The 13,488-nt window shown below is 47.7% G+C and overlaps 2 protein-coding genes across 2 annotated transcripts in view; one reads left to right on the top strand and one right to left on the bottom strand.

The window, feature by feature from the left end:
- ZBTB10 (zinc finger and BTB domain containing 10) overlaps positions 1–10,686 on the bottom strand; it is a 25,749-nt gene extending 15,063 nt beyond the window's left edge. Inside the window, exons 1-2 of the mRNA XM_015855867.2 lie at positions 9,758–10,686; positions 2,218–3,115 (exon numbers count right to left, since the gene is read on the bottom strand). Coding sequence (XP_015711353.1) covers positions 2,218–3,115; positions 9,758–10,663 — 1,804 coding nt within the window. The 5' untranslated portion in view covers positions 10,664–10,686. The remainder of the gene's footprint in view (positions 1–2,217; positions 3,116–9,757) is intronic.
- LOC107310345 (translation initiation factor IF-2-like) lies at positions 10,636–13,488 on the top strand. Its single transcript, XM_032442780.1, has 2 exons — positions 10,636–11,316; positions 12,516–13,488. Exons 1-2 carry the CDS (start codon positions 10,662–10,664, stop codon positions 12,557–12,559), a joined length of 699 nt encoding a protein of 232 aa, XP_032298671.1. The 5' UTR covers positions 10,636–10,661; the 3' UTR covers positions 12,560–13,488.

Genomic DNA, 13,488 nt, shown 5'->3' with positions numbered 1-13,488 from the left:
TTTATTTCTGTTGCTGAACAAGCCATTTGTTAGCTGGATACTTACTCCCTGTAATATTTCAAACAGTAAAAAAAGCTTAACTGCCTAACCCAAATAAATCAGAAGTAGAAAACGCACTAAATTGCGTCAGAAACTTGATATTTGTGCAATTTCTCACAACTCAGATCCCCATTCCTGCTCCAGACTTTTTCCTGCTGCCCTTCTTAAAGCTGCTGCAGCTAAATGCATGCTAGCAAGTAGTGCTACACAGCATGAGTAGATAGATCTGTTAATATGGGTACTGAAGGCCCTACCATACACATTCAGAGCTGTTTTACATCAGGCTAGATCTAACCCTGTGGATCCAAAGCCTGACAGTGGTTGGCACATAACAAGCACATTTCTGTAACACAGCTTCCATTTTCCTTTCACACAGAAGAAACTCTCTGCAGGCCAAGAATACTTCACAACATTAATCAAGGTACACTAAGAGAAGATCAAGAAATCCACTTTACAAGAGTACACTCTCAGGCTAACCTGAAAAGCTAGCATGGACATGCCTACTGACCCAGAGACAAGTAACCCCACTCAAGCATTTATGGAGTGAGTGTCAGTTCCTTAGCACAGCCGATTCTGATTTCCCACATCTGCTCCTGTTGTGTCACACTGCTCGCTAACAGCACATCCATCTCCTGTGTTGTCTGCTCCTGCTCTCACCAAATATAGGTGCCCGTAGCTTCAGTCTGCAGTACTCTACTGTCACATGTTGTTGCGGTGCTCACGTATATGCCATACACAAATGCACAGCAGTACAATGCAGTGCAGAGATATCACGTGCCCGCTGCTGGACTGCTATTCACGTATTGCCTCCTCACACCTCAGCAGCTGCCAGCAACAGAGATAGACTTCTAACACTGTGGGCAAAGGCATTCCAGGGCCCCAGTACAATTGGCTTGGTCACAGCACTCCTGAAAGGATTTCTTTCAGTCTTTGCTTTTCAAGGAGACTGGGGGTACAAGAACGAACTAAGGTCACCTCTACTTCCACCAGAATAGACAGGTTTCCGAGGCATTCCTGAAATCTCAAGCCGCTTTCAAATCTCCTTTTTTTCATCACTGGAATGCAAAAATTTCCACAGAAATACTCTGCACCCAAGGTCTGAGTGCTGGTGTTTTTTGTTAGTTGGTTGAGTTTGTTTGGGGGTTTTTGTTTGTTTGTTTTACCTAATTTACACATGGGTTATTCCCTTCTCCCCCCCCCCTCCAAGTTCTGCCATCTAAACCTGAGAAGTAAAGGTCATTCACAGGCGTCTGAGATATCTGAAAAAGACATGCATTTTAAAATGCTTCAGAAACATGAAACTAAAAATATCCAGAACTCATACTTCCAAGATTGCTAATCCACCTAGAACTGATACAGCAGTATTTCAAATCCATATTTCAGCTACTCATGCAACATAATGGTAATTAAAAACTATATTACCCCAAGTTCCAAATACACCAGGAACAGTCTGCTTAGAATTCTACGCGACAGTATTTACCTAGAACACATTTAATCTTATTCTAGCACTTTCAATAAGCAGTAACCCTTGAGGAAAAATACAACAGATAAACAACCCCATGAAAAGTCACATTCCAAGATTGTTTAAAGGACAGTTGAGCAAACTGTCATTTCTCTCTACTACATGTTGTTGTGGTATCTCTTTCCCATCTGCTTCACAAATCTATCTGTTTTAAGACTTCATAGGCAGTATTACTCCATTTTGCAGTTTCCCAGATATCCAGACAACGGTAGTGGAATGCTGATTTCTGCTTCTTGTTGAGATTCAAGGAGATGATCACAAAAATCTTTTGTTAGTGAAAAGAAGAAAATTCATAAGGCCATCTCCATGCAATCAGCAAGCAGCATCAGCTATCACTTCTTGATTTTGTGCCTAACTTTAGCTAGAGATTGAAACGTAGATACGAAGATTTTAGCTTCTACTAGTTGATAAGGACCTGCAATCAAACATCAGTTATAAAGAACATGTTGTGTACCACATGAGATTGGTTGGACAGTTCTTTTCTCTAACTGAAGACGCACTGCTGCAGCACAAGGAGAACCAAGTTGCTGAATAATGCTAAACAAGTGCTGATTTTACTAGAACACCCTACCCACCATACCTGTAAAGAAATTACATTGCCATGTACGTGATTCGGAAATTTTTAAGTTATATGATTGATATTAAGCAATATTTACCTGCTTCTTCTTTAATGAATGACAGATCTTCTTCTGGATATGGGACTGACGGCTGCAACACTGAGCAATCTTCTGAGTTCTCTTCAGTGTTCGGCGGTATATTATAAATAAATCTTTTTGCAGTTTGGTTTTTCCTTCTCGCTTTTCCAGGTTCTTGAACTGATTGTCCCTGTGAGCCCACGTCATTCCACACAAAAACTTTCCCCTCACCTTGAGACTCGTTTTCAGCCATTTCAGGTGAGCTGTCCTGGACCCAGCTGCAGTCATTCATTTGGTAGCTTTCAATTTGGGCCTCGTCAATAGAGTAACCGTCGTTCTCAGTTTTTATGCTGCTTGCCAAGTTGGTAAGATTTCGCGTTGCCCAGAAGCTGGCAACTTTCTGATCCCTTGGAGACATACCATCCCTACTAACAGACCTCCTGTTATAATCCACTACAACAGTCTCTGGAGCTTCTGATTTTATACTTATGTTTAAGGCATCTTTAATGAAATTGCGGCAAGACTGGACAACCTCCGTCATCTGAAGGTAGCTGGCCACTGACATCACTTCAATGGCATTTTGGCTCGTAAGCACGAGGTTACCAGAATACAAGAAGTCCAAAATGACAGAAAAACCTTGAACAGCAACAACATCTAAATAGGTAACAGTGGTTTGGTTACGGCTTTCTTTGTTTGTAAAGCAATACAGAGTCTTAAAGAAGCGGCTGCCTGCAACCAGGATGTTCTTGTGAGCTCTGAAGACCCTCCCACTCACCACAATATTGACATCGCAGAGAATGCCTTTCTTCCTCTGCTCATTTAGTTCTTGCAGGAGCTGATAGCAGTAAGAGTTCTCATTTGGCCTGCTGTTAAAATCACAGTATCCTTCATTGTTCAGTTCTGACGGTAACTCCGACTCCTGGAATTAGAAAGAAAAACAATCAGCTTTTCACAAACGCTCTCTTTAGTCCTGCAACACTATTAAAAGGATACCAAACTGAAGATAGTGCTACTCCATTTTTTCTTAATTAGAATCTTGGTTATAAACGCAGGCTGAAACACATGTTTGAAAAAACATTTCCATCAGCTAAGAATCACGTTCTCAGACTGCATCTTCCTCCCATATTTGGAACAAAACTAAAAGAAAATTGCCATAAGGACAAAGGAAGTAAAATTTGGGCCAAAAGTGAAATAAGATTTAGATGAGAATGAAGTACTTGACTTTGTACATTAAAGATTTGCAGTCTGAGATTTATCTAGATGGTTCTCACATTCCCAGTTCATTCAGTCAATAAAGAACCTTGATCCAGACTCAGCATTTGCTCATGCTGAGAGATGAATACATAAAGATGATCAATTTATCTTCCCAACCTGTCCCCATTGTACAGGCTTAAGATTAAATACTGGTAATACAAGTGAACAGAATGCTGCAGGTGACCAAACAAAAGTCAGGCTTCCATTATGTTACTTAGCCAAGACTTACTTGAATCAAACTACACTGGAACTTCCCAGCAACACCACCTTTAGTTGGTTAAAATACCGACAACATGCACTTATATGCCTCTCCACAAGCCTTTCAAGAAATGATCTTAAACAGCTTCAGACATTTCCCAGCAGTAGAATCAGACAATCAAACACCAAGAGATGAATTCCTAAATAATTAGTTCAGGCAGAAGCTGAAGTAACGAGAGGCTTGAAGTACATTTTACACTGCTTTGTTTAGACAGTGATGATCCAAATCTGTTACAAGAGAAGCAGCCAGAAGAGAGCAGAAAACAACAAAAAGAGATCGTACCTATATTAAGTGATAGATGCCATCGAGTGCATTACAGGTCAGATTCAGTTAGTGGGTTTTCATGAGCTCATAATATAAACCGGGGCTAGAATGCATCCTGAAAACGAGTACTACCCTTAAGTTGGAATTACGGCAGAATTGACTATATAAAGAAGCCACTTTTCATCATACAGGAATCAGTGCCTTAAATCAGCACTTGCTTCAAGTTATAATCCCAGTGTGGATCACTAGAATGGCAGCTGAGGTCACAGAATCATGAGGTCAAGCTACATACTTCAGAAGAGATGTTTTCTATCTCTGAGCAGCAAGCAATGTCCAACACGATCAAAAGAGAAACTTCCCAGTATCCCCTGCAGAGAAAATTCAGTTTGCTGCCATGTTCAACTCACTTCTAAACCTCTACACTTTTTTGGGGAAAAAACAAACAAACAAAACCAACCTTCAGTGGAAAGAAGCAGCACGACTAGCAATTAGGCTTTTATGTGAAGATGAGGCACATCTTTGTCCAGCCCCAGCTTACTTCTTTCTATGTGCTCTCTGACAAAGGCGAGCGCTCCCTCTGATCAGAGCTGTGAAACAGGAAGCACACCCTAGATGTGACAGCTCAGTCTGCCTCTGAGTTCTGAGCATTTCAGAGCCAGACAAACTTTCTCTTACTCCACGGAGCAGTTTCAAAACTCTGACTACGCTGACTTCGGGTCAGAATAAAAACAGAAGCGATGGCATTGAAGTGTCGTCACTCTAGTCACAGCCAAACATCAGTGACTTCTGTCTTTCACACTGTCAGGCACGTGCCACAATAGCTGATGCGTCTTCATTTCCTGAGACAATATTCAAGATCGTTCTGCAGCCGGCCTTTCCTCTTTATGTTTGACTACACAGAAGCAATAGAGTATGTTTGAAGTAAGGATGTGTATGCAACCAATCCAGCTGAGAAATAAGTGAGATGTACAGTGCATCTTTCCTTAAGGAAAAAAGGGCAGCGCAATGAGGACTTGCAGAGTCACAAGCTATAGAAGCGAGGCTGAAGTCTTTGTTATGAAAACAACAGAATGCCAAGTGAAAATAAGGGACATAATGCAACAACCATTCAAAGTACCAGGGTACTTTACTAGGAGAGTGGTTAGGTCCTGGAACAGGCTGCCCAGGGAGGTTGTGGATGCCCCGTCCTTGGAGGTGTTCAAGACCAGGTTGGACGGGGCCCTGGGCAACCTGATCTAGTAAATGTGTATGTTTGGTGGCCCTGCCAGGCAGGGGGGTTGGAACTACATGATCTTTGAGGTCCCTTCCAACCTGTGTCATTCTGTGATACTCTGATTCTGTGGTGCAGGCTGGTAGAAAGGGATAAGTATGTGCAGTTAACAGAGAGCACACAGATTTTCTTTCCAGCTACCTGCAGAACTGAACATGAGCGACTAACTGCTGTTGGAAACCAACTCTAACACTGCACCAAGAGCTAAAGGAAAGCCCTGCCATCAGAACAGTGAACAAGTCTGTGTAAACCAAGTGTGACACAGTTAGCATCCACTATGGGAAAAAATGAAAAAAATGCCATAGCCCTTGGAGACTTTTAAACATCTCCCCTCTCCATAGAGAAAGTAGAATGCGATTCAATGGGAGGTAAAGTTAAGAAAATAATTACAGGAAAAAAATAAAGAGGATTTATTTTTAATGTTCTATTACCCACGTAATGCTCATAGCAATCACCGTAAGGGAACTGTTTTTCTGATGAGAACCACAAACTGCTATTTCCTTAGATGCCAATTGTAATTTCAGAATACAAACATAAATATTCCCCTGGCTTAGGTTACCTCACCAGCAAACAGCTTTATCCTTGACAATGATAAGACACACAGAATAGAATGGAAGACTTTCATTCTTGTTTGTGGAATTTCCAGAATCAGCCTGAAAAGCTTCGCTCTGTAGGTGAGATTAAGCAGCAGTGCAACAGATCATGAACTGAGCTCAGATTCAGCCAACTGGTCTCCAAATGCACCCAAAGACAAAATGACTCCTCTGTATGTACAGCTCAGTAATTACAGCCACCTGAAAGCTAATAAGGATGATCAGAAGCACTACTAGAAACTTGCTCTCTGTGCCACCACCATGCTCTCCTAGCAGTGAAAGCAGGAGGGAGGTGAAGGAAAGCCCTCTGAGCACAGATTCCACCCCAAATGTTTGCATATTTAAAGCAGTAAAGCAACATTTTTGCAATCCCTTCCCTATTGCCACACCTTGCTCCACAGCAACTTCTCAATGCCCCCAAATTAATTCTCCTGCTGAAAAAACAGGCTGTTTTTACACACGTGCGGCTGCCGAAGGAGATGCTCTCAGCAAACAGCCCCATCAGCTGTACATGCAGGATGCTCCGCTGCTGCTTCACAAGCCTCAGTCAGCATCCCTCAGGAAACACAGCACTGCGGCATAGCTGCACTAAGTGCCTAATGCACAACCCAGCAGCTCTGGGCCTGGAAAGAACACGGCATAAATCCACTGTAAGCGAAGGTGCTTACTCTGAAGGCCTGACCGCCTCCTCAACCAGAGTAATTCAAGAAGTAAGTTAACTTAGAACGCCACAATGCAACTTTACATTTGAAGCACGACCTCTATTCATCAGTGCACGCACAAAGCAAACAATTACAGTTCAAATGGAAAAAGTAACACATCAAGGGCCTTCCTCCTTTCCGAGAGCTTCTGCTTTAAACCAACGCACCCGCTAGGCTGGAGAAAGCTTTCCTGGCACTGATGCCAAAGCTCGCTTCGAATTATGTCCACATAAAAAAAAAGTGTTTTAAGAAGCAGCTTTGAGGACAGGAACCACAAACAGATGATAAATCTGCAACTCATGGATCTAAATTCATCACAGAACTAAAACATTTGGCAGTGACTTCCCAGCAAGTCTCAATTCTTTTCAATTAAAAGAGAAATATCTCTGCAACAAGTCTTATTTAACAAAAAACCCAAGGTAGCTTCAGACTGGATTATATCTCTCCTCAAGCTTTAACGTGGCAACACAGACCAGCTGAAAAACTAAAACAGAAAGAATTGAGCTTTTTGTCTTAGAAAGTAGCACCAACCGACAGCTCCATATCTTCAACTGCAGCAGCTGTAACCACTCATGCATTTCGGCATTCCGAATTAAAAGTACCCCAAAAATAAACTGAAATCATCACTTGCTTCTTCACGAGCGTAACATCCAACAGACCCACAGAAATTTCCACTGCTTTACTGTCTTAACACCTACCATTTCCCTTCTGCACTTGAAGGGTGGCACTCCGCCATATGTTTATTAGCAGCTGCTAAACATGCCCTGCAGTTGAAGCTTGTCAAGTCAGGAATACATATGCATTGTCTCTAAAACAAAGAGCGAAAGGCCTCTCCCAAATTTCATTAAATTTAAAAGGCTTTGCTGCCTCATTATGTATGTTGGAAATACAGTCGGGGTACAAATTACCTACTTTTGTTCCAAGTATCTGGTATCAAGGCATTAAGATCAAAATAGGGCTATTGTTTCGGCATTAGTTAAACATATGGATCTAGAGAAGGAAGAGTGCTATTACAAACACGAAAGGGGAAAATAATGACACAATAAGCGCAAAGAAAACACAGATTCTTAACCGTATTTACAGTAGAGCAAGTGCAACCCACAAGTGCACCACAGAAAACCTACAGTGACCCTTAACAACTGAACTCTTCTCCTTGTAAGAAGTTTCTAACTCAAGCACAGCTGAGCAGGGATGCACCCAGCACTGTTTCTATTCACAACCAGCACTGCTACGGCTACCTTACAGAACCTTACTTGGTCCAAACCTCATCATTACTTGCACTAACATTTAGGCTGCTCCCTTCTCGCCAATATCAATTAGTCTTATGACAAGGTATGGAGAGGAGGACAGAAGGACGGAGTATTGAGTTTAGTAAGAAAAAACTGCTCGGAGTATGTTTTATTTACACATAGCTACAGGCAGCAAAAGAAACTTTCACATGTGACACGAAGTAACAATATCTGGTGGGAGGGAGGCTGCACAGTGACAGGACATACCTCTGCGGGGTAATCAGCCATAACAGGATGGCGGGGAACATACCATGCTAACGCGAAACAAAAAAGAACGTTTACAAAATAAAGAGAAGGAAAATTGCAAATGAGAGATTCGAAATAGAAACTGGAGGTATTTAAGGCAAGTCAGGCCAAAATACTGCAGAGTAAATAGCAAACCTCAGATTGCAGGAAACCGATAGTGACCTACCGCCATGAAGCATGCATAGCAGCGGGCTCACAAAGGCACTCACCCAACAGGGAGCATTACTCATCTCAAAGGTGATCGCTGCCTTTATCAATCCCAAACGGTGTCCTGAATGGCTGGTATTGCTTCACAAATCATAAGGTTCTCTTGCAATCCTGCAGGAGTTCCACGCACAACTCGTGTTCCTTTACAACTAGCCCTAATATCACACTCACCTACGGTGCCTGCCATCCTAATGCCCTACCCAGAGATTAGGGCAGCAGCTTTTGTCCGAGGTACCCTGAGCTCCTTAAGGTGCTCAAGCAACATGCCCAGTGCAAGCACTGAGCTACGAGCTGGACTATGGATACGCCTGCACAACCACAGTAGGGGCTTTAAGGAGAGCTCAGTTCTAAGCTGGGAGAGCACAGCTCCAGGATGAACCTAACCCACAGCCGGTCAGTCCATGCGAGCAGGCTTCAGCAGTGCAGGCAACCTTAGGAAGAAAGGCTGGTGATTCAACGAGACCATCCCTTAGGACACATGTAGATGAAAAGCTCCGAGTTCACCCTGACTTACTCAGAGAGCAGCCAAGAACTGCAATAACTCTAAGTTCAGCAGGGAACAACAAAGAGTTTGGCCAATCCAAAAGCGTTAGAGGAGATGCCGGCGTATTAACGCAGCTTTCAGGAAACCACATGTTTATCTCAAACAAACACCGAGCGATTACACGTTTCTGGCTAAGTAACTCGATCTAAAGCGACCCGTTTGTTTAAGGCTGAAACTCCCTGGCCTGCAGCAATAAGGCGGCGTACGGAGACCCGGGCAACAGGACGGCGAAACGACGCCGATTTAAAGGCGGTGAGCGCCGGTTTCGCAGGCCGGACACTACCCTCCCTCCGCCAGTACCGCAGGAGGAAGTTGTAACTCGCGTTTGTAAATCAGTGCAAGAACATTGCCGGCAATACGCAACTGCCGCCCGCACCGCAGCTTTTCCTCCGCCAGATAAAGGCAGCCGGGGATGCGGGACCCTCGCGCTGAGTTCGACGCACGGAGCCGTGCGAGGAAGCTCTCGCACGTGGGCAAAGAGAAGGGGGGAGACAAAGCATGACCTCATTGCAGCCTTTAAATACCTGAAGGGAACTTACACCCTGGAGGGGAGTAAACTCTTGGAAAGGGCTGACAATAGCAGGACTAGGGGAAATGGTTTTAAGTTAAAAGAGGGAAGATTTAGGTTGGATGTTAGGGGGAAGTTCTTTACTAGGAGAGTGGTTAGGCCCTGGAACAGGCTGCCCAGGGAGGTTGTGGATGCCCCGTCCTTGGAGGTGTTCAAGGCCAGGTTGGATGGGGCCCTGGGCAACCTGATCTAGTAAATGTGTATGTTTGGTGGCCCTGCCAGGCAGGGGGGTTGGAACTACATGATCCTTGAGGTCCCTTCCAACCCGGGTCATTCTGTGATTCTGTGAAAGCAAAAGCCGACAGAAACAAACTAAAACAAAGAGCCTGCTATATATAAGGGGAGGGAGGGCGACCCGCCGCCTACCTGCTCGGCGCTGCCCGGCTCGTTGAGGCGATGCTCGGCGGAGAGGTGGTGCCGCAGCAGCAGGGCCCGCTTGTAGTTGCGGGTGCCCTTGCAGAGCTCGTCGTGGCCGCCGGGCACGGGGCCGCCCGCCAGGATCAGCTCGGGAGGGGCAGCGGCGGCGGCCGCGGCGGTGCACCACGCGCAGGACATGAGGCCGGTCTCCTGGCAGTAGTAGAGCCACGGGAACTCCTTCAGCCAGGAGCCCTGGAAGGAGACGTGCAGCTTCTGCAGCAGCGACTTGGGCCTGGCCAGCGGGAAGTGCCGGACGCTCTCCCCCTCCCCCGCGCCCACGCTGCTGCCCTCCGCCTCGTCCCCGCCGTCGCCCCCGGACCGCCTGCCGCTGCTGCAGCTGCCGCCCTCCGCGCCGCTGCCGTCTCCGAGGCTGCCCCCTTCGCCGTCCTCCTCGTCGTCGCTGCTGTCGCTGAGCGAGCCGCCGTCCTGCGCCAGCTCCTTGCCCTCCAGCAGCCCCTCCGGCTCCAGGCCCTCGGCGCCCTCCAGCTCCATCTCGTCGTCCGCCCCCCGCCCGTCGTAGCGCTTCCTCGGCCAGGCCGCCGCCTCGCAGCCATTGTTGGCTCCTCCGCCGCGGAAGGCCAGCGTCCGCCGGTTCCTCTCGGCGGGGGGCGACGCGGCGTCCGGCGGCGGCGGCAGCAGCAGCAGCTCCTTCTCGTCGCCGGCCGCCTCCGGCTCGTCGGCCTCAGGCCCCTCCAGCTCCGCTTCCTCGTCCGCCCCGCGCCCGTTCGGCGCCTCGGGGTCCTGTCTCTCCCAGGCCTCGGCCCCTCCGCCTCCCGCCGATGCGGCCGCGGCGGCCGCCGCCACTAACCCGCCTCCTCGGAACGCCAGCGTCCGCCGGTTCATCTCCGCGAACATGGCGGGCGAGCGAGCGCGCCCCCCCGCCGCCGCCTGGCGCCCCCCGGCCCCGCTCCGAGCCCGGCTGAGGGGCCGCGCCCGCGGGAACGAGCGGAGCGGAGCGGAACGGCCGCCCGACGAGAAGGGCGGAGGGGGGCGGCGGCCGAGAGAAACGAGCGTCCGGGGCCGCCCCCCCCGCGGGCTCCGGGCTGAGATCGCCGCCGCGGGGCTGCCCACAATGGATCCGGCCGGGCTCGGCGCCGCTTCCGTCCCTACAGGCCCCGGATCGGGTCGAATGGCAAATGAACAACGGGCGGCTCCCACAATGCAACGGGACGGCCGCCGCAGGGGAGGGGGAGAGCGAGCGGGGGGCGGGCGGCCGGGAAGGGAAGGAGGGGAGGGAAGGAAGGAAGGAGGGAGGGGGAACGGGGGGCGGCGGGGCGGGGAGCGAGCGACGAGCGCGGTGCCTTACGAGCCCCGCCCCGCACAGCGCCCTCCTACCGAGGGGCCGAGGGATCCCACTCTGCCCGGGGCTGGCGGGGTGGTCGGGACCGTTATGTGCCACCCGACCGGCCGCACCGGGACCGCTTGTCGGGAACGGCCCAGCGAGGCTTTAGGGCCGTCGCTTATAGGGTCGGTTCGCTCCGAAAGCCGCCCGTTGTGGCCGCGAACAGGTGAGGCCGTTTGTGGGTAAGAGCTGTTGGCTGAGCTCATCCTTGCGCTTCCTCTCCTGCTGGTGCCGTGCGACGCTCTCAAAACGCCTTGGGAAAAGTAATTTCTCAAGTAATTGGTAATTGCTACCAGGTACTTAGTGGAAATTTTTCTTCTCCTGGTTGGGATTAAGAAAGTCTGAAATTCCAGAGGCGGCTGGTGAATCCCTGATGGATTAAAAGAGCCGCCTTGAGGCAGCGGCACGTTTCCAGAAGGGGGAGGAATAAAGATGCTCTGGGTTTCGGTGAGGGTTTGGAGCTGAAGCATCCCAACATTTGCTGTGCCTCGGCGGGGCACGGGGTGGAGATAGCGGCTCAAATCCAGAGCCGTCTAAGCGAAGGGTTCCCACGATGCAGCCCGTGTGGAAACTCAAACGGCACTTCCTCAGCTCCTGGCTTTGTGATGCTTCCATATCCCCGAGCGTGAGATCCTCGCCTGTCAGCGTTTGTCAGCTGGCTGCTGCCTCACGCCTGTCTACATTGCGGTTTCTCAGCCTTTCGAGAACCGAGCTGCTCTTAAAGCCTGGTGTTGGAGGTGCTTTCTTAGCGGATCTTTCTTACTGAATGATTAAACTAGAACAGGTTGCTCGCATGAAGAATCCCTGCAGGGATTCACGTGTAGAGGGGAGATTTGTTGCAGCCAGGAGCGTAGCCGGCATCCCGGAGTGTTTAAAGCATTCCCAGTGGATGCTTGGAGATGCACCGGGGTGCTTAGAAAGCGTGAGAGGAACTGCAGGATAAGGAGCCATAGGTCTCTGCAGTAGAGTGCAAAAATAATCTGCATTTGAGTACAGAATTGCTAATAAAATTGATAGAGAATCATAAAATAATTTAGATTGGACTTCAAAGCAGGACCGGCCTCCGTTACATTGTGTTGCTCAGGGACAGCGTCTCAGCCTCTCCCAGACTGTTTGCTCAGCAAACCTTGAGTGCTTTGTCAGCCTGATACAAGGGATTCCACCTCCGTTCGGTGCGTGGGGATCTTAATCAAACCTTCAGTGGTCCATAGCATCTCTGTGACACCAGAATTTAGGTTGTATGGGAGAGAACAGCACACGCTGTTTAATTCAGTCTGAAATCCAATTCTCCAGTTAACAACATTCAGCTTGCTTGTTTCTCTGATAATCCCTTGGTTCTTTCCGCTTCTTTCTCTTCTATTACAGAAAGACCTCCAAATCTCCCACGGTTCATTGAGAAGAATTCATAAAGCGATGTAGCTTCCTGTAAATGAAGAGCTCTTGTGCCTCACATGAGGGAGTGGAATAATTAACGGATGCTTCACGTTCCATGTGCTGCTGCAGTGTGGCATTTTGCACCGCATCTAGAACAACACACACCTGAACTGTGCTGTTGTCAGTTGCTGGCATTGCTTTGTTTAAAGATAATTTATTGAATGGGATACCGTGAAAAGGAGCAAATATTGCACGGGCTCCTATTTATCACTCTGTGTGCTTATATGTACATAGATGAAGAGAATGATTTATGAAACTGCTTAGAGGGTGAGTATCATTGCTGAAAAAATCTGTACATAAGAGTATTACAATTCCATGCTATTAAATTTAATGCTATTAAAATTCCATTAAAGCATTTCAATGTGTCCTTGTGCGTTCTGCGGAATTAGGGTTCCAGTGAACAGTTTGCAAGCTCCAATGAAAAGAATAGGATCTTCTGCTTTTAAATGATAAAACCCATTGTGAGAGACTCTGAGGACTGAATTCTCAGCCTTGTGTGATCCATGGTGGAGTGTCCTATCAATGAGGGACAGTACACAAGCCATAGGGGCAGTGAGCTTTCTACGCATACCCAGTGTTTCCTTTTGTTGGAGCTGAGTATTTGAAGTCTGAGGCAACAGAATCCAGTGAGAAGCAGGTTATGCTATGAGACATCTTGCATTTCCAGCATATACTGATGATAGCTTTATTCAGCAAGATGCTTCTGATACTAACAGCATGTTATTTCTGGAGACGTCTGTGTCCCCGCATTCCTGCTGTGACCTAACAAACACTATCATGACAAAGCTGGCTTTTCCAAGATATCTTCAAAGGCTGAGGGGATATTATCCATTCCAAGAGCATATTTCTGCAATGGATGTTCATAAAATAAAGAAGATTTTCTTTTTAAAGAGTTGAACCTCCA

The sequence above is a fragment of the Coturnix japonica genome, chromosome 2, assembly GCF_001577835.2.
Source record: "Coturnix japonica isolate 7356 chromosome 2, Coturnix japonica 2.1, whole genome shotgun sequence".
NCBI lineage: Eukaryota > Metazoa > Chordata > Aves > Galliformes > Phasianidae > Coturnix > Coturnix japonica.
Note: the sequence above shows the minus strand (reverse complement) of the source record. Positions and strands in the feature narration are given on the sequence as shown.